This window comes from Micrasema longulum, unplaced genomic scaffold (genome assembly GCF_059751315.1).
Source record: "Micrasema longulum isolate JH-2025_06_02 unplaced genomic scaffold, ASM5975131v1 h1tg001048l, whole genome shotgun sequence".
NCBI classification, from domain to species: Eukaryota; Metazoa; Arthropoda; class Insecta; order Trichoptera; family Brachycentridae; genus Micrasema; species Micrasema longulum.
In genome coordinates, this window is record NW_028278236.1 from 480,181 (window position 1) to 500,671 (window position 20,491).

A 20,491-nucleotide genomic window follows, 5' to 3' on the forward strand; every position below is an offset into this window, starting at 1 on the left:
TAAAATATTATTTCGACTGACGTTTAGTGATTGCGTACATTGGCAATAAGTTTGCTTTATTAATATGATATTTGGAATTTTATTGAAACGACTACAGAAATATACCGCTATTTTTTGTAGCATTGTATTTAATTTTTTTCCTACCTAGTAAATAGGATAGAGAGAAAAAAAAATAAAACTCCATTCCCAACTAAGGTTTTTTTTTTAAATTTGTCTTACTAACGAACTGGACGATCGACAACTTGATGAATTATATACAGAGTTTAATCCGTTACCTGACTACAAATATTTACAGATACTCAAAATACGAGTATATCATCATCGTTTTCCGTATCGTACCCAATGGTGTATAGGGCACTGTATTGGTACACCAATCGCAGCACGTCTTCACCTTTATTTTGTAACATGAAGGTAAGATGACCACATGACCAGTCTTACAGTTCAGGTGCCAGTCCAAGGACTATGAAATATTCTAGTTGCTAAAACACCTTTTTAGGTAAATATTTCATGTCAACCATTCCGGGAATCGAACCCGCGTCCTCGTGCATGGTAGGCAAACGCGCTGACAAAATACATATGAAGTGATATGTTTTTTTTCTCATTGTTTTGTTCGTAAAATCAAAGAAATTTTATTTTTATCAAAATACGTAATACTTCGTTCGCATTGTGGTATCCGAATGAAAATATTGTATAGCTGAGAATTGCCCGTCAGTAATTCAAGAATTCAAGTGATAGGAGCTTAGGTTAGGCAGTCATTCACATTTAGTTCGTTCGGTCAGATTCCGCTGTTAGTTGTTAGTTGTTATCGGGAGCTGTGGTTTTAAACACTTAATCAGTTGTCCTCCATGTGCAAAGCTGAACCGTATCCAAGAACATGATGTGCGCACGCTACATTATTCTTCTTGCATTTGTGATGGCTTTTTCTGTCGGTATGTCTAATTTCTATTATTTAAATGTACTGTTTCTTTGGCATTTACATAAGTCTGAAAATTAATACGAACATTAAAATAAACTTTTTATATTTAAATTAATTTGCTCTGCCTCCAGTATCTACCTCCGTCCAGTATAACATTTTTGATTTCAATATTATTAATTTTATGTTTTTTGTTATAAAAAAACATGATCTTGAAGAAATAACAGATTTTTAAATTTAAGATTATTTCTAATCTTTGACCAATATAAGTCTTTGTTGATGAAGAATTATGTTTTTTAATATGTAATTGGCATTGATTGACATGTATGTATTTATAAATTAAATTTGAATGCGCTGAGTTATCATTTTAATTTCAAGGGTCAAGGGTTCATTTAAATACTACTTTATAGACATAAACAAAGTAGCGACTTAAGATATTATGATTTGTTTATTTACTATCGAGGATGTCTCAAAAAAAGATTATTTTTATTTGAATGCGAATTCATTTCATAATGTAAATATTATATTTGCTTGTTTATTTTGTAAATCTTGAATGAATTCAAACCAATTTATATTTTTCCTTGTTACTGTTAAGCTTGACAAATTTATGCAAACAGCATTGTCATATCGATAAATTCTTTTGTTTAAAATCCATCTTAATCTTTAATTTTTATCTCAACCTTGTTTTTTTTTTTCGTTCTACTCCGTACAGTGCTTTTCCTTCGTTTTTTTTCTGTTAACCTTGCTTAATGTTTAATTAAATTTTAATGATTGTTATATGTATACCTAACTAGTTTTAATAAGAAATAAAAAAATATGAAAAATAAACATGAATTATTAAAGAAAACATCGATAATTAAACTTTTTTTTAAATATTATTACACTGGAAATTAATTATGTTGAATTGCTTTGAGTGTATGATTATCTAGTTTATTTTACTTTGTTTACATTTGAAAGTTTTTAAAATTGAAAGCATGCCCATTTGTGGCAATTTGAACCTGTGGGTGTTTATTACAACTCAATTTTAATAATACAATTTAATATTTCTGCATTACAATATTGAGAAATTGTTTCTACATAAATGTCACATTTATAGTTACATTTTACCTTCTACAATGTATGCAGTGTTTTGCGTTGTAATGCGATAATTTGTTTTAAATGTTTTTGTCTTAAATATTTATATACATTTATAGATGTGAACTATTTTCATGTGGACCGAATATAGACAAGAATGTAAAAAGCAAGACGGGACCTACGGATGGGAGTGAATGAACTCTTGGCATATTATTACTATTCTAAGAGATACAACTTGGAATGTGTGTGCATGTGTACTATTTGTGGATAGCAATAATATACATGTACACACAAATATACACAATGCAGGATATGAAAGATAACGCAAGCGGAAGAGTGAACTATCAAATCCGTCGAGTTCATTGTATTATCTCTTCGCTTGCATTGTATTGGTTGTATGCGTATAATAAATAATTCAATACTACAAATTTTACAAAATTATGTTTAAGTATGCGTTTCTTATTTATTTTATTTTATTCGAATATTGCAAAACATTTTTAAATGGCAGTTTATCGGGACAAGAAGTTTAGAAACATGCCTTAATAAATACAAGACACAAATTTGTATTTATGTAGGTATGTTTCTTCTTAAATAATGATTCTGAATACGTATTACATTCTTGGGAAATAGACAAAACACACTTCATTCTGAGGCAGTATTCTGAATCTTCTCTTCTGGATAATTTGGGTATTTTATTTTTTTATTGCGACGACACTGATGATTAAACGTCAAATGGTATATAAAACTCACCATATTACAACAGAGATGAAGAACATTTAATAGAAGGTAATATTTAATTCTTAACTTTTAATTACTTTTAGAAATTTTCTTCATTTTTAATCTTATTTTCATTTGTAAATACTAACTACAATCTACAAACTACAAACTTTAAATTTACTTTTCTTACTTTAATTTTTAAACAACCTCCATTCATGTTTTTTTTTTCTTCTCTTTTTTGTACTTTAATGAATAACCTAACATATAATTACTTTATAATATGGAAACTTCACTGGTCCATTAGAGTTAAGTCTAACTGTGTAAAATATGAAACTTTGTAACTGTACTGTATGTTATATAAATAAATAGAAGTCTAGACATCTACAGGGCTTATGACCTGTCAATGGCTAGTTTAAGTGGCCGAGATGAAGAACATTTAAGAGAAGGTGATATAGAAGTCTAAGCATCTACAGAGTTTATGACCAGTGTGTAAAGTGGCCACTTAAACCAGCCATTAACAGGTCATAAACCCTGTAGATGCCTAGACTTCTATATTACCTTCTCTTAAATGTTCTTCATCTCTGTTGTAATATGTTAATATAAACAGCTCCCCAAGGAGTTGAATCCAGTCCTTGTCTACAAAAATTTGGACAAACTCAAAATATTGTTGCATATAAAACTGTTTAATACGGTTTTGTCAATTCAGCCTAATTAAGTGTTTTAGGTAATGCTGAAGGTCATTATAACGTTTTAATTGAAAATCATTATGTTTGGTTTCACATGTTCATATTTATTTGACGTTTAATCATCAGCGTGGCCAGATATGAAGCAAAGTGTAAGCGCACGCAAAAAATTAAAATCCTCAAATTCGGATCCTCTGTGCGTGTTCACCCAGTGAGTCCTTTATTCTTAGCTGTTTTCTTAGTGTAAATATCCGTGCTGTTCTATTTTATTCCATATTGTAATTTGTTCACCTTCATCTGATTTTATTTGTAAATACGAAGTGTTCTTTTTAATTAACACATTTACGCGTGCTTCAGTTTCTTTTCCAGTAATAATGTATGTATTATGTTCATTTCCCATTTCCGCAATTATTTCATTTTCTTACTATTTTTTCATTGTGTATTATTCTGTTTTACTTTAGTCATTAGTCATTATTTGTGTTTTGGTTGTTTTGTTTTTTATTTTTGTTTATTCAGTTGTTTGTAAATTTTGTGTGCATCAAATAAAAACATTGAGGGGATCCGAGGGGTAGGAACGACGTGTTGGCCTCCGTCCGTACATCCTCCCACCGGAGTAAACCACTTTATAACAGCTGCGGGTGGATGGCGGGCTTTTGGATCCCCTCAATGAAGTATTTCATTGCCTCTGGACTGGCACCTGGAGCGTAAGACTAATCATCTTACCTTCCTGTAAAATATGATTAAGATACATTGCATTTGATTTAACAACGCAGTACCCTGATTATCATCGGGTGCGGATACGGGTCTGATGATGATGATTATTTCAACAGTATTTACGGTACCTTCCAACATACCTAATGTATCCAAATATTTGTTGAAAAATACCGTACTCAACCCCCTAAGGTTTTTATCAAGATAGTCTGTAAATTTTATAAATATTTTCCAGATGAATTACTTGGTTTTGAAATAGAAGAAGCCCACCAGGGCTGTAAAATACAATCCGGAGTATGCACTTGTGGATATGGGTACAAAGCTGAATATAGATATTCTTCAAATAGAGAATGCCGAAATGCTCTTAAAGGTAAAAAACTATTACATGATAATATGATATTTTAATGATTATTCTTTATATTATTCTTGTGTATTTTAAATATTAAATAATTACAACATTATTATATGTATTTGAATATGTTAACTTTTATAATTTTCGTGTCCTAAGAGACTTATTTTTTGTTTCACAACTATCATCACAATAATTAAATTAACCAGTTGTCCATATGCAGCCGCTTGCAAATCCATAGTTATAATTTTGATATATTTTATACCTGGGCTGGTATTCTTAACGCAATTATAGCTAGGTATAGCGCGTGTTTACGTACTAAAAATGTGTTATATCGCGCTGTAAATGCGTTCGAAATACCAGCCCTGGCAGTTGACAATTAAATCCCGTGTTTTGGGTATTTAACCCTTACGCTGCTACGCAGTTTTTCAAGAATCTAATCAGAAATCCTCTTATGTATACATTTAAAAAATATTTTATCGAATACGTTGATTTCCAAACACACTACTGTTTTATCAATTAATAGCAATTCCAAGAAAAATCTTCCATTTCATAAATATCTAATTCAAGCCCAATGGAGTGAGCAAGATAGATAATTCGTGCCACAAATAGACAATTTTCGTACAGCGGTTGTAAACCCTTTCTTAATTGAAAATAAAAACAAACAAAACTGATCTCGTACTGCAATCTCAAGGCGCATTGTTATTATTGAAACGAAATAATTATGAAAGTTTTTTTGTTGATTACGGGGCAAAGTGCTCTGATATATATTATCTAACCGACCACTTCCATCAATGCATCTAAACAAAAATTGAGTAAAATATATCTTGAAATTTGTTGCAACAGAGAGGGAAAACATTTTTGCCAAGGTAATATGGAAGTCTAGGCATTTACAGGACTTATGATCTGCCATTGGCTGGTTTAAATGACCACTTTACACACTGCGAAATATTCACTATTCTGGGTATGTTTACACATCCACATTCATGATTATTTTTACATTACCTCAACTCTTCCATCTGTTGACTTTTGCAAACTAAAAGAGCTGAAACCTTTATTGATGTCGGTGAGTTTCATCTGGATTTTTTATGCAAGTTATTTTAATCAACAATATTTTGAGTATGTCCAAATTTTTTTAGGGAGTTATTTAGATTGAAACTTAAAGGTAACCGGTAAATGTACTAAGAAGTGATATTATTTCTTGGTAGTTGTTATAATATAATTTTAATTTAAAAAATAATGTTTTTGTACAACTGTCTCACAAATTGATATCTCTTCTAAGAAAAATATTCCGTTACACTAATAGCTAGTTCACGCATAATGGATTGAGCGAGATAGACAACAGTTGCCGAAATTACAAACAGCTGAGGTAAATTACATATTTTTTACATTTATATATATTTTTAATCTTACTTTGTTACTCTAACTAACAATTTAACTCTGCAAAGCGTCCTTTTTATTATGAATAAATTTACAAAATATATCATTCCAAATGATAACGGATAGTGAAAGTGATAAAGAAATAATAGTACCTCGCCGAGAAACTCAGAGGCTTAGCAGCTCAACCTATTCCGAAAGTGAATAAGACAATAAAGATATTTTTTTAAGTGATAGTGATAATAATTTATAATATGACTCTTACGAAGAGCACGAAATCGAAGAAGCTTTTTCTTGAAGTATTTTTGGATCAATATCGAGCCAATATACCTCATTTACGTTTGTTTTGTAGAATAGTTTGTAGAATAGAGTTTGTATTGTAATAATTACGTTTTGTTAGTAGAGTAATAATTACTACCTAATGAACAGCTATAACATTTTGATTTCCCATTACTGTGGGTACCTACCCATTATAATAAATTAACAAATGATTTTTTCAATATTCAAACGTCCTAATTGACAATCATTAGGTTTCATGGTGAATTATTTTTATGTTTTATGGCTCTTTACTTATTTGTTTATATTCTTAATTATGGGGTTTTCCGGTGATATAGGGACCTCACTAGACAAGAGTTATTTTATTAAAGGTAAAGTATTTAATTAGTTATTCATTACGGAAGTACATCAATATTTCCGTAATCACTGAATCGGGTTTAAAAGCGGGGAAAACACCAAATATAATTATTTTCCTTAAATATCTATCATATAGGTGATTAAAAATCTAACTATTAACATTGATTTATTTCACTGTTTTTGGAATGTAAAAAAGTTCACTGTTTCAGGTCCCGACTAGCTAGAAGTTTCCTGTGTTTAGTCGTTTCTCTTTTCTTAAAAGCACTGCGAATTTAAACATCATAAGTAAATTTATAATGAGGATGTTTAGTGGTTTTTAAAAAAATAAATTGACAAAGCTTTTTTTTTCAATTTTTATGTATCGTACTATCAGCGCTACGATCTTTTAAAGTTTTGTATTTCTGACATTAATTCGCGTGTGACGTCGCAAGTTCTCTTCCGCTTCTTCTCGGTTAGTTCTGTTGATTGGTCCATTGACGATTAGCAAACCGGAAATCTTACACAACCCTCTTATCATTGATTGATTCATATGAACAAGTGACGTCATTCAAAGTTGTTCGTTTTCATTAGATATTTTTAATGATTTTTTATTCATTTTCAAGAAACTTTGGCGTACAATTTAATGCTTAATTTTTTACTGCGCGTAAAACATTTTTTGTATAAAATTTTCCGTAGGGCTGAAATAGGTACGAAACTAAATAATAACTACTACTACTACCATCACGCCATTTCCCCGTAGGGGTAGGCAGAGAGAATGGACCGCCACACACGTCTATCCTGGCATACAATCCTAGCCTCTTCCACATTCATACATCTTGTCATAAATGCCCTTCGGTTCTGTCTGCTTTTCACATATAACCCGTCGAAATAGTAATTTTTATGTTTTGAAAATGTTTTATACCACTGACGGTTAAGTGCAACAAGCAGTTCCCGAATTCATTTACCCTTTTGGGGATTATGACGTCAGCAATCAGTCTAGTTAGAACTTTATGATAGGGATTAACAACAACGATATATCGTTGTTTAGCAGTATAAGGGTTAATTCATATTTGAGTTTCTTTCACTCGTGCGTTTTTTTTTTATTTCGTGTTATTTGTGGATGTAATAATATACTTATTCATGTAAAAGCACTATGGGCGTTTATAAATATAAATTGAAAAATATATGAAGTACTTAGTTAAGGCATAATATTGACAGGTGCCGTGGCGCAGTTGGTTAAATGGGAAACTGGCGTCGCGGGTTCGATTCCCCCAGTCGCAAGAAAAAACCCAACAAATTATTATTTTTTAATTGATTTATATCATTTATAACTTTCTTCTTCATCTTTTTGTTCCTACATGCTGACAAGCCTCTAAAATAAATGCTTAGTGGGTTATTCCTTTAATAAAGTATTTACAAATCTTAATTTTTGTAGCGTGTCATTTCAAAATCAAGTAAGAGGTTCCGGTGTAATGTGGATCTTAAAAGCTCCTAAAGCCACTGGTTATGCCTCATGTACAGATAAGGTATCTTAATGCATAGTTGCCAGCCATGGTGGACTAATAAAAGAGAGAAACGTAGTCTGGTAGCCTTTAATATGTGGTCCTAAGAACAGTGTGCAGTTATCTTCTGTAGATCACGTGGAAATATTACAAAGTGTGAAGTTTTAAACAGTTCATAATCGATATATATAATATCAAAAGACGTGCCAACTAGATAGGTCATATTTTTGCGTTAATCTTCTGCATACTTTTTTGAAATGAACGGTAGAAGGAACGAACGTAGGATCCATTGGACGACCCCGCCTTCGCCCCCGTCAGAAGTACCTATCTTGATCATATTGTGGATTGTGACCAGTTAACAGGAAACGCGGTCTGACTTTTCTCCTTACAAACGTATTATCGTATTTCCTCTCTGGATGATGGCACCAAAACAGTATTTTTTAACATACTATAGATATTTACCATTGGCGTGTCTCTATCGTTTTACTTTTTTGATAAATTGTTTCGTATGGGTGCTAGGACCATCCAAAAACCCATTAAAGCGCCATTTGTTATCTGCTGTGTTTGGACGTACTATATATAAATATGGTAAATAATTTAGGAAAATTGAAAAGGTCCGGATGCAAAAAAAATACTCTCACAAAAAAATCGGTTCAGTTTTGGGATGCAGAAAACGTGACAACGAAACCTCTTTTTTGCCGATTTTAGTTTTTTAATTTTTTTTTATATATATATGGGAGTTGCTTTATTATTTACCTTGCTTCTAATATACAAGGTTTATATTTCAAAAGGTGGATTTTTCTGCAATTAAATATCCTAAATTTATCTAAACTATTGGGATCAGGAGGGATATATTAATGTGGGCTAATCAGGAACTTCTCAGCATTTGCTCACGTGGGGAGGAAACCACTTAAAACTCTTCAAAAGAAGCCGGCCAGTTGGCAATAGTCAACAGGCCTTCCGTTCCACTAGAGCAGGGGTCTCCAAACTTTGAAGCCTTCGGGCCATAATGATTTTTTCAGTTTGTTCCAAGGGCCAAACCAGTTTTAATTTTTCTGCCCTTAACTATATTTCTAGACTAGAATAGTCGCAAAGTGCGTGACCTAAGCAAACTTACACTTTTTTGCATTTCAATTATTATTGTGTATTGTGACACTTAACGACATCTAGTGGCGAGTAGTTGTACTATGTATTGTACTATGTACCATCTATTTCAGCTACCCGCTAACAGGTGGCATTGGTCTTAATTAAATATTTGGAATTACCGCGTTGGTTCGAGAAAGTTCTGGTTCTGGCTAGTGTATTTCGATCACTTCGAGATGGCAGTAATTGCATATAAAAAGGCTAGCGGCGCAACCGCGAGTCAGTCTGCGTAGGAAAGGCGAAGGAAGCGAAACTGTCTATTGTGAAATAAAGTAACACCCGTGCATAAAAGTATTTTGATTTGACTTATTGTTTTTATGTGTGATTTGTTAGTATGAAAAAGAAGCGAAAAATCGACAGTGAATGCAGAACGTTCCAAGATAAATGGAACTTTCAGTATTTTGTGATTGAATCCAGTAATAAGGCGCTATGCTTAATTTGTAATGAAACCATAGCTGCTCTCAAAAAATATAACATTAAACGACACTATGAATCGAAACATCTTCAAAATTACTCCAAGTATACAGGAAGTTTGCGGACGGGAAAATTTGAAGCTTTGAAACGCGGACTCAAATCGCAGCAATCTTTGTTTACCAAAGCAAATACTGAACAAGAGTCTGCAACTCGCACCAGCTTTTGTTTGGCTCTTGAAATCGGAAAACGTGGCAAACCATTCACCGATGGAAAAATGATAAAAGAATGCTTGATTGCAGTAGCCGAAAAAATATGCCCCAAAAAGGTAAATTTATTTAAAAGTGTCAGTTTGTCAGCAAACACCGTGGCTCGGAGGGTGCAAGACATCGCAGAAAATATATCATCTCAACTGTCTGACAAAAATGGACATCATGAGTGGTTTTCTCTAGCATTGGATGAGTCAACGGATGTATCAGATACTGCTCAGGTGTTGATTTTTATTCGCGGAGTAGATAAAAGCTATGAAGTGTATGAAGAACTTCTTGATATTGATAGTATTCATGGCACGACAACTGGGGCAGATATTTTTAAGGGAGTTGAAAATGCCATCAATAAAAAGAACTTTCGATGGAAAAATTTGAAATCTATTACAACTGATGGAGGCAAAATATGTGTGGTAAAAATAAAGGAGTGGTTGCACTTGTGTCAAAGGCTGTAGAAAATGATGGTGGTTCAAAACCATTAGTCTTATATTGTATCATTCATCAACAGTCCTTGTGCGGAAAATGTTTGGATATGTCTGAAGTTCTAAAACCAGTCATATCAGTTGTTAACTTCATCAGATCCACTGGGCTGAATCACCGACAATTCCACGAGTTTATTCAAGAGATTGGGGAAAATGACTTACCATATCATACTGCCGTATGCTGGCTTAGTTGCGGAAAAGTCCTTAAGCGCTTTTTTGAACTTCGAGCAGAGATCGAATTTTTGTTTAATGAGAAGCAGCGCCCTTTTGCCGATTTAGAAAATAGCGAATGGATGTGGAAGTTAGCATTCTATGTCGATTTGACAAATCATATGAACGAACTGAATTTGAGATTGCAAGGAGAAAATCAGCTTTTTCCTGATTTATACACCAATATCAAATCCTTCAGGCAGAAAATAATACTATTTCAATCGCAATTACGTAAAAAATGTTTCACACATTTTAAAACATGTGAAATATTCAGCCACACTACGGAGACTGAATTTCCCGTCGATTTTGCAATCGAAACTTTGAGTGCTTTGAAAATAAATTTTGATACTCGTTTCTCAGATTTTGATGTCATTGCGAATGAAGTTAAACTTTTTCAAAATCCTTTTGATTCTGACATTGAAACCCTGGCTCCGGAAGTCCAAATGAAAATTATTGATTTACAGTGCAGTGATATGATTAAGAACAAATATCAAAATTCATCTTTACTGGAATTTTATAAGAGTCTTCCACTGGAACAATTTTAAAATTAGCATAAATTTGCTTGTGGGTTGTTTTCTGTTTTTGGTACTACTTACTTGTGTGAGAAAACGTTTTCCAAGATGAAGTACACAAAGAATGTTTACAGATCTCAATTAACCGATGAGAATCTTAAATCTCTTTTGATAATTGGTACAAGTAAAATTGATCCACAACTACAAACTATTATCGGTGAAAAATCACAATTACATAAACCTCACTAGTGTTTTTGTTTTACTGTGATTAGTGGGATTCATTTCAATTATTTGTTAGTTATTAATATGCTTAAACTTAGATACTTAAGTTAAGTTTTCTGCGTCATTATTTCTGTCGTTAAGTTTTACCTTGCAAGTAAATAAAACCGAGTAATTATCATTCTGTGTTTTCTTCTTCAACTTATCACAGCAATAGTAACAACAATAAATCATTGGCTGTCGCGGGCCAGATTGATGACACTGGCGGGCCGGATTTGGCCCGCGGGCCGTAGTTTGGAGACCCCTGCACTAGAGGAGTGTTCGGCATTTTGTTCCGTATTTTGGTTTATTTCACCAATTTCCCGCGCTATATTGATCATGTATGATACTACCTCTCGTGTGAGTTCTTTATTACCTATCACTGATGGGATGTCGCATAGATCTTCACCCAGGCCTCTGCTTTGGTTTAGCATAATGAGTCCGATACGCAGTTATCTTCTTCGCACTATATCGAAAAGGCATCGACGAAAGAGTGTCTGTAAAACTATGTACAAATACCTATTCATCACCTTTTTCTGCTATTTCCTCTTGAAAACCTTCGGAATGGGGAATGAAAAAGGAGAACCAGGTGTTTGCTGCAAAAACCCAAGGATTGAGACTAGAAAAAACATTATTTTTAAAATGGCACCTGATATCAGTAAAATAAAACATTAAATTATTTTTACTTACAGTTTACGTGAAGTTGTATTTAATATACACATAATGATTATTATTACAAGGTTATCGAAAAGGTCAATACATGAATTTATGGCATATGCGTTTCAGTTTTGGTTAAAAGTATGTCACTGTAAATTACATACAATTATGTTTTAAATAAAAAATAAGTCAGTAGAATGAAAGTTATCTTGCATTTCTTATCCAAAAAAACATTTTTTTCAATTTGGGTCATAGATAAAATAAAACTAGGAAACAGAATAAGTAAATTCGTAACGAATTCTATCCCTTTTTTCCACATCCACTTCTAAGTGGGGCATATGGACATCACCAGACACCTCCAGGAGACCCTTTCGCCAGACAGCCCTCTCGTCAACTCCCACGTCAATTCCGCGTTCCTTAGTTCCGCCGAATAAAGCCGAAAGATCGTCATCGACGGCCTTCCAGCGCTGCTATTCCGAACGCTCCCGCGCCCGTAGAAAATACTTTCATCTCGCGTATTTTGTAAGTAAACACGCGAGATAAAAGCTTTTTCTACGGCCGCGAGAGCGTTTGGAATAGCAGCCCAGGACGGCGAGAGCCCGCAGGTGTAAAGAAGAGGCAACTTGGGTTATGGCTCTCCTGCGGCATCCGCAGCACGAGTGCAAGACAGGTCCACCGCCGCACCCTTAAAACGCTTTTTATAAGAGGCTGCTACGTCCGTTCTCGGACTTTAATGTTAGTTATAAAATCGAACAACCTTGTAAACCTAATATTCTCTTCAAGCACATACAAAAAAGTTTGTAATGAATAATCTATCAATTAAATTAACGTAATATAAAACCCTTAGGGAAAGTGATATGCTTCACTGACTAATCAAAATCATTGAATTTCACTATCGGTATCGTAATATTGCGTTAAAGTTACTAATTATCTAACATGGCAATACACATAATATATGTATTGGGTGTTAACATACGTAAATTATAGGACCCAACAGAAAAATTACAATAAATTAGTCAATAATGTATTCTCCTTCATTATTTTACAAAAAAAATATTCAATCATTCATGGCATCTTTAAAGCGCACTGCGCAAATATAGCAAGCACCAATGACAGCTTTATTCCCTAGATTGAACGCGAGCAGCAACATTTTATTTTGAAGGCTTGTAATCAAATAAAATAATATAGATAAGCAAATATAATGTCTTGTAGGGCAGAAATACTTTTTTCGAATCACCTTTACTGTTTTGTTTTACTTTAGATGCTCATTTTAAATTCGGAAAAAAACAGACACAACTTATCGTAATACCTAGTACGTATATTTATTTGTGGTCAAACATTTTAATGAATGTTAGTAAATATTTGTATATAACCACTTATCGACTGTATTACAACTATCCCAAATTTTTAAAATCAAAAATAAACGGTGAATTCGAATAATTATTGTTGATTTATTTTTAAACACTTTTATTTCCAGTATTTACATCTTTTACAACGATATTAACCTGAAACTGAATGCGGTGAAGCAAAAACTTATTAAAATTGTAGAGAATAAAACAGGGTGTATGTGAAAGAAAGAAATTACTGAATGAAACTGAGGGAATAAAAATGACAAAAAAATCCAAGAAAACATTAAAATATTCTGGAAAGCTGTTAAAAATTCCCAAAAAAGTAAGGATAGCGAATGTATGACAGCAGTAATAGAAAACGATGGAAAAATAGTGACGAATGATAGTGGATATAAAACGAGTTGAAAGGAATATTTTGGTGTGTGCGAAACGCACACAGGTTATATAGCCATTGAACCACCTTCTCAAGTAAACATAAATTCAGATGACGATGCGAAAGAAATAAGTATGGAAGAAATTTAAAATGTTGCCTGGTATATGAAGAATGGGAAAGTGCAAGGTTATGATAACATTGCCACAGAGTTTGTAAAGGTGGGTGGAGAATTTTTTTTTTTATGGCTACATAAGCTTTTTAACCTATGTTTAGAGGAGGAATACACTCCCCTTGATTAGAGGCGAGCTGTTGTAATGCTTTAATACAAGGGAAAAGGCTCTGGGTTGGATTGCACAAACTATAGAGCCATCAGCCTTTTGAGCGCTGGCGCTGTTGGAAAGATATATAGCAGAATACTGATTGAGAGAGTAAGAAATGTGACTAAAGATAGAATAGGATGTACAAGTGGATTTTTGTGGACAAACGGAAAAGGATATATGGAACAAATATTTGCCCTGCAAAATATGAGAGAAAATTTTCTGGCTAATTACCAGAAACTTTTCTGCACATTTGTCGATCTGCAAAAGGCATTTGATAGAGTTGACAGAGGAATTGTGAAAGATTTTATCGGAGTATAACGGAGTTAACTGTCATCTGTATGCTAATGATGCCGGGTTCTTGCTAGTAGCAAAGAAGACCTGTAATTCTTGCTAACAAAAATCTACGATGTATGCAAGAAAAGCGATTTGCTAATGAATGTTGATAAATCGAAAGTTAAGGTTTATTGAAAGGGAAGAAAATATAACGAAATGTGAGATCAGTGTGAACAGAGATATTCTAAATCACGTAGAATAATTTGTATATCTGGGAAGTATGTTTACTAGGGATGGAAAGACTGCGAAATATATTGAAAGGAAGGAGAGTTCCGGGAACAGGGTGAACGGTGCATTGAAACCTACCTTGACAAACAAACGTTTATCGCAGGAGGCAAAACTATCAGTTCACAATAGAGTTCTAGTGCCAACTCTAATGTATGGGAGCGAAGAATGGAAGTGGAAAAATAATTTTGAAAATAGGTTGAATGCTGTCGAAATGCGATCTCTCAGGCAAATGTGTGGTAAAACGATGTATGATAGGCGCACAAATGTTGAGATCTGTGAACTGTGTCAGGTTGAGACGTGCATTATCGACATAATGAAAAAGGGGTGCTGCGTTGATTTGGACCACAGGCCGTTTTTAACAAAGTTAAATTCATTTAAGTGTACAGGAGTTCTGAGAAAGCCTTTATTTATAAAATTCAATTTTTTTTTTTTAATTGATTGAGGTCTTTTTTTGCGAGTTTCGTCTTAAGTTGATTATTTTATCATGATGTCACCCATGTGACATCCTGTCAAGATGTCCCATGTGACATCTTGACAGGATGTCACATGGGTTCTTAATAGTAAGATATGTTACAGAAAACATTACAGATTTTGTTTACAGAAATCGAATTTAATTACATAATACAATGAGTTAACATTTTTTAAAAGATTTCTACCTACTGGATTTCTGAATCATCATTATCAAGAGATATAATAGAATAATGGCGGCCTCCGTGGTGTACCGGCTAAGACGCTCGACTCAGACACGGAAGGTTCTGGGTTCGATTCCCGGTGAGAACACAAAAATTAAATGTGATTTTTCTCAAGCCTGGGTGTACTGTGCTGTAATTCACCACTGTAATTGGAAGACAAGGCCTGCTGTGGTGTAGTTTTTAAAAAAAATAATAATAACAAAATGAAATACAATTATAAATTCTAGACTTAAATTTTAACAGGCCAAAAAAGTGGTGCGACAACAAAACGATGTTTGGCCAAGTTTATTTCAGGTTTGATTCTCGATTGCTTCCCTGCTCGTGGGTCGTCATCTTCTCTGTGGAATCTGCGAGCGGGTAATAAAAAATAAGGCTGAAGAAATAAGGCTGAAGCCTCCGTCCCAGATATGAGCGGATCCAACGCTTGAAGTCGTTCATGATATCGACGACGTGAAAAAATAATTTGATGTTTTCTTCTTCTTTTCCACATCCGCTCCTAAGTGGAGCATGTAGACATCACCAGTTGCCTCCAGAAGACCCTATCGCCAGCCAGCATTTTCGCCTCTTCTCACGTCAATCCAGCGCCCCTTAATTCCGCCGAATAAAGTCTAAAGATCGTCATTGATGGCCTTCTAGGTTCTCCTGAGGCGTGCGCAGCACGTGTCCAAGCCAGAACCGCCGCATCCTCAAGACACTCGTTATAGGAGGCTGCTGCGTCCGTTCTCGGACTTGAATGTTAGTTATAAAATCGAACCACCTTATACCTAATATTATTCTCAAGTCTCAAAACTCAGAAGTTTGGTGTTTTGAGCTTTGGTAAGGTGCCAAGATTCGCACCCATATAGTTAACCCATATGTTAAGGTAGCATTAGTTTATCGGGCTTCATCGTTAAATTGACATCAAATAATTCGATAAATAGTTTCAGGATGAATTTGATATTATAAATTACTATTCATCATACGCGTGCCCATGTATGAGATATTTAAATAAATATACAGTAGAACTCCAACTCTCCGGATTAATGAGTTCCACCTTTTATTGCTTTTGAAAAACTTACTTAAGCATGTCCAGCAAAGTTATTTTTCTTATTCTTAGAGGTGGGGGTCAGTGCTATGCTTTAAGCTCATGACGTCACTGCGACCTGTGAAGATCTATTGTGACGGGTCCCCGTGAAATTTCTCGCCTTCCATGTCCAGGTCTATAAAGAGCTTGACCACTGTTTGGAAGGGGAGATCTTCTCATTTTCCCCTTCCAAGCCCAGATCCGTAAAGTATCGGGTTTTTAGAAAGGGGGCAAGCTCTTTAATACCCTCAGGTTAAACCAGTGGTCCCCCGAGAATGACGCTCATTTTAAGATATGAAGCATAATATACGCATAGTTGTGTGTGTATGGGTGTTTCCTCATATGCACTCAGAACCTACATCTAGAAGTTTCGGAAAGGGTCGTTCTAGCAAGGTATTTATTTAATCTGCAGCTCCCTGGGCGGGCTCTAGTGATTTAATTCAATTTTCAATTCAATTCATTAATTTTAAATATAACATATGCATTACAAAAGTATATTCAATAAGTACATATTATAAAAAAGAAAAAAAAATACACGAAAGAGACTCATGTCAAAGTAGTAGAAGAACCCTGCTCCGGAAAACCCCTTCGGATACATGGAACAGATCAATATCCAGGGCGATGTTGTTCAGCATAGCGGTAGCCCTTACAACAGGCATAACCATAGGCAGGTTGGTCCTGAATATCAAAATATGAAACAATCTATGCTGACGCTGTCTTAGGTAATTATCAGGAACATACGAACCAATGCTTATCATAATTTCAAAATTATCGATCATACCGCGCAACAATCGATAAAAATGTGTAGTCAAATACACATTCCTTCTAGTCTCTAAACTGTTGTAGTCAAGCATACCCTGGAGAAACTCGATCGGGTAGAGCCAAAGATAATACCCCCCATGATAACCTTCACTTGATTTTGGCTGAGCTTAATTAGGTTGAAAACAAAATTATACGAGCACTCTTTTATCAGTTCTTTCGCATGGTGCTGACCAGGTAGTTTTTGCCAGCCAGAGCATCACGCTCTGCTTCAGCAGCGAAGTAAATCGCAAAATTAAATTATAATAAAAAACTTCTCCTTTATTTTTTTTATTTCTTGACTACGATCTGTATCGCCAATGAAGAAATCATTAAATTACATGTATTATTGTGAAGAGAATACAGAAGAATATAGAACGAAGCTAAGAAGTTCCATATTTTGTTGGTCTTCAAATACAAAGACTAGATATATATGTACATGAATCTTGTGCAACTTATTGTACCATTTATTGCACCATGAAATACCGGCATTAAACATATCCTCTCATATTTTCTTTTTTTACAGATCGAGGAAATAATATTTGTGCAAGGTTTCCTTGTTTAAACAAAGGTACGTGTATCCAAATATCTCAGGAACCAGGATTTAAATGTAGGTGTGAAAGCACTGGATTTTACGGGAAAAGGTGTGAAAGAGGTGAGCTTGATGTTTTAGGTACTTAAAAAAATTATAGCAAATGTATCGTAAAAAGAAACGATTTCATGACACTGAAGTCACGTACCTACACCATATTCTTAAAATCGTTTCTATATAGGTAACACACCTAAACTATTTAACGAGATAGGAACCGCGTGTTTGGAAATCGTAGAAACCAACTTTTTTTTTAAATCATTGTGATTTGGTAGACCGACATTTTTTTTTTTAATGTTTAGGTTAATAAACTAAATATTATGTGATTCCATTGAATAATGTTAGGTAAATCAGGGTAAGTGTGGCACATAAATATAAGAGATGAATTAAAAATTATTTTTTAACTAAAATTACAATCTATCGACTCCATATCTAATAACGTTTGTTCTTATTTATATTTTTTCTATCATTTTTTTTTTAATGTTGAGAATTTAGTAAAATAACAAAAAACGAGCGTATGGACAAACTTACCCTTGTTTTACGGTAAATGTAGCTTATATAAAATTTCTTTACTGACCAACCTGACTGATTACTAACTACAATAAATATGAAAAAAAATACAATGAAGCACTATTAATAAAATATTTGGTTTTCTTTTGAAATAAGGCTCAATTCTAAATAAAACATTGAAATTTATTTTCTAGGGTTTTGCAAGCAAAACTAGCACTAATGAAGCATTTTGCGACCTACAGAAATGCTTGTGATTGACGAAGTTACTAAAAAGGCCTTGTGTTTTTTATAACTAGATGGCCCTTTTAAAAATATTTTTTTTTGAAATTTAGGTACATTAGTTACACTTACCCTGTATCTAAACTTACCCTGATTCACCCTACGTAAATATTTTTTTTTCCGCTATCACAAAACCTGCGAAACATGCGATAAACAAAACCTATAAGGAATTTTTCTGCAACAAATCGGTTTCTTAGAACAGGCATTGGAGCTGATTGCAACTTAAAACAACTGATTCAATCTTTCTGGCTTGCAAAACCCTTTGTACATTGGGCCTATTCTTAGAAAAGGCTAATTTTGTCAAAGTGTTTTTTCATTAATTCATGTATAAATAAATAAATTAAAAGATTGAGAAGTAGACAACCCAAAAATATCCCATTTAAACAAAAAATATGGAAATAAATTAATGCAAATGTAATCTGTCAAAGAGAGTAAAAATTAATTGAATCTCATGGGGTTTCTTCTTATGGTAGCACTTTTAAAACTTTTGTGCTTTAACAAAACATCATGAGCGTGTCAATACAATCACAAAACGAGCTACCTACCAATAATTTGGTGTGGTTAAATGGCCTGAATCTATTGTAGTTCTGATTTCTACCATTTTCCACTGTTTTTAAGACTACAATAATGTAGTATCGATAGCGATACCTTCATGATACGATGTCTATTTTGTTATCTGTCTATTGTGTATCTACTCAGATTATTTCATTCAGATATATACTTTCCATTATCCGGATATTTTTTTTACGATTCCATAATAATAAAAAAAATGACTCATTTAGTGGACCTTTTAAAATAACTTTTAAAAGGTCCACTTAATGTGTTCAAAATGCATTTGTTTTTTAATTATTACTGAACATTTTATATTTTTCAGCTTGTCCAACTAACCTCAATAGTGGAGTGTTCCCATATGAATGTGTGGTCATATAAATACATCATGACAATCAGCACCTTCGTAGGTTTTAAATTTCAGCAGAAGAGGGTACATATTTTTACAAATTTCACACGGTAGGGCGTAGGGAGTTTTTCTACATCCAACTGGTTAATTGATGATCTATCGAATTGTGTACCTACCAGCATTCTTATTTTTTTAAGTTGAGGAGACACAAATTTACTGTTTAAGTGTTTAAAATTAGTCCCCGGTCAGATTGAAACACGTCATGGTATTACTTTTGTATTTAGTCACAAACCATGTTACATCCAAAATATCATTAAGTGAGAATTAATTTTAGCATTGTAAATGATAAATTTACGAGTTTATATTGTATACTTAGCGAAAACTGTTTTTAAAAAGCACAATTCATAATTTATAAATTAAACACGATGACATCCCACAAGAACTAGATATTTTGTTCAGAACCCTCGTTGAATAAAAACCAATCATAAAATATGTATTTATTTCAAAAATTTATTGTATTTTTAAAATATATTTCAACTAAGACTTTTTTTGCTAAAAAGTCCAGGAAAACTTTATATGGTTTTGTAAACAGTTTTGTCTTCAATATTTAAACAAGTAATCATTTTTTTATTTATGTCAATATTTTGAAAAAACATGTTATCTTTAAAGGTTAAGTTTTTTTAAGTACGTAAATTTTAATATATTTTTTTTAGTTTAGTGTTAAGTTTTTCCTAAAGTCAAAATATAATTTTATCCACAAAAAAATTATTAAATAATATTAATATGCATTGTAATTTGTAATTAACATTAATTCATACTCCATTCATAAATTATAAGTTATAATATATATAACTGCGTCGAGTTTTCAAACATGAGATGATCCATAATTCTAGATTATTGAAGCGTATAATAAACAATCACTAAAATAATACTTTTAGTCAGTCTCGTGGTGTAACGGTCAGCGCGTTTGCCTACCATGCAAGAGGTCTCGGGTTCGATTCCCGACATGGTTGATATGAAATATTTATTTAAAAGAATGTTTTCACACTAAAATATTGTATAGTCCCTAGACTGGTACCTGAAGCGTAAGACTGATCATCTTACCTTCATGTAACAAAAATATGCAAGATACGCTGCAATTGGTGTACTAATGCAGTGCCCTATGCATCATTAGGTGTGGCA

General features: G+C 33.3%; 1 protein-coding gene across 1 annotated transcript; it reads left to right on the plus strand.

The window, feature by feature from the left end:
* The first annotated feature begins 690 nt into the window (after window positions 1-690).
* On the plus strand, window positions 691-19,799 carry LOC148277340 (protein lin-12-like). The gene is made up of 4 exons (XM_088232990.1): window positions 691-929; window positions 4,334-4,468; window positions 17,560-17,688; window positions 19,286-19,799. Exons 1-4 carry the CDS (start codon window positions 875-877, stop codon window positions 19,339-19,341), a joined length of 375 nt encoding a protein of 124 aa, XP_088089116.1. The 5' UTR covers window positions 691-874; the 3' UTR covers window positions 19,342-19,799.
* Window positions 19,800-20,491: the final 692 nt, after the last annotated feature.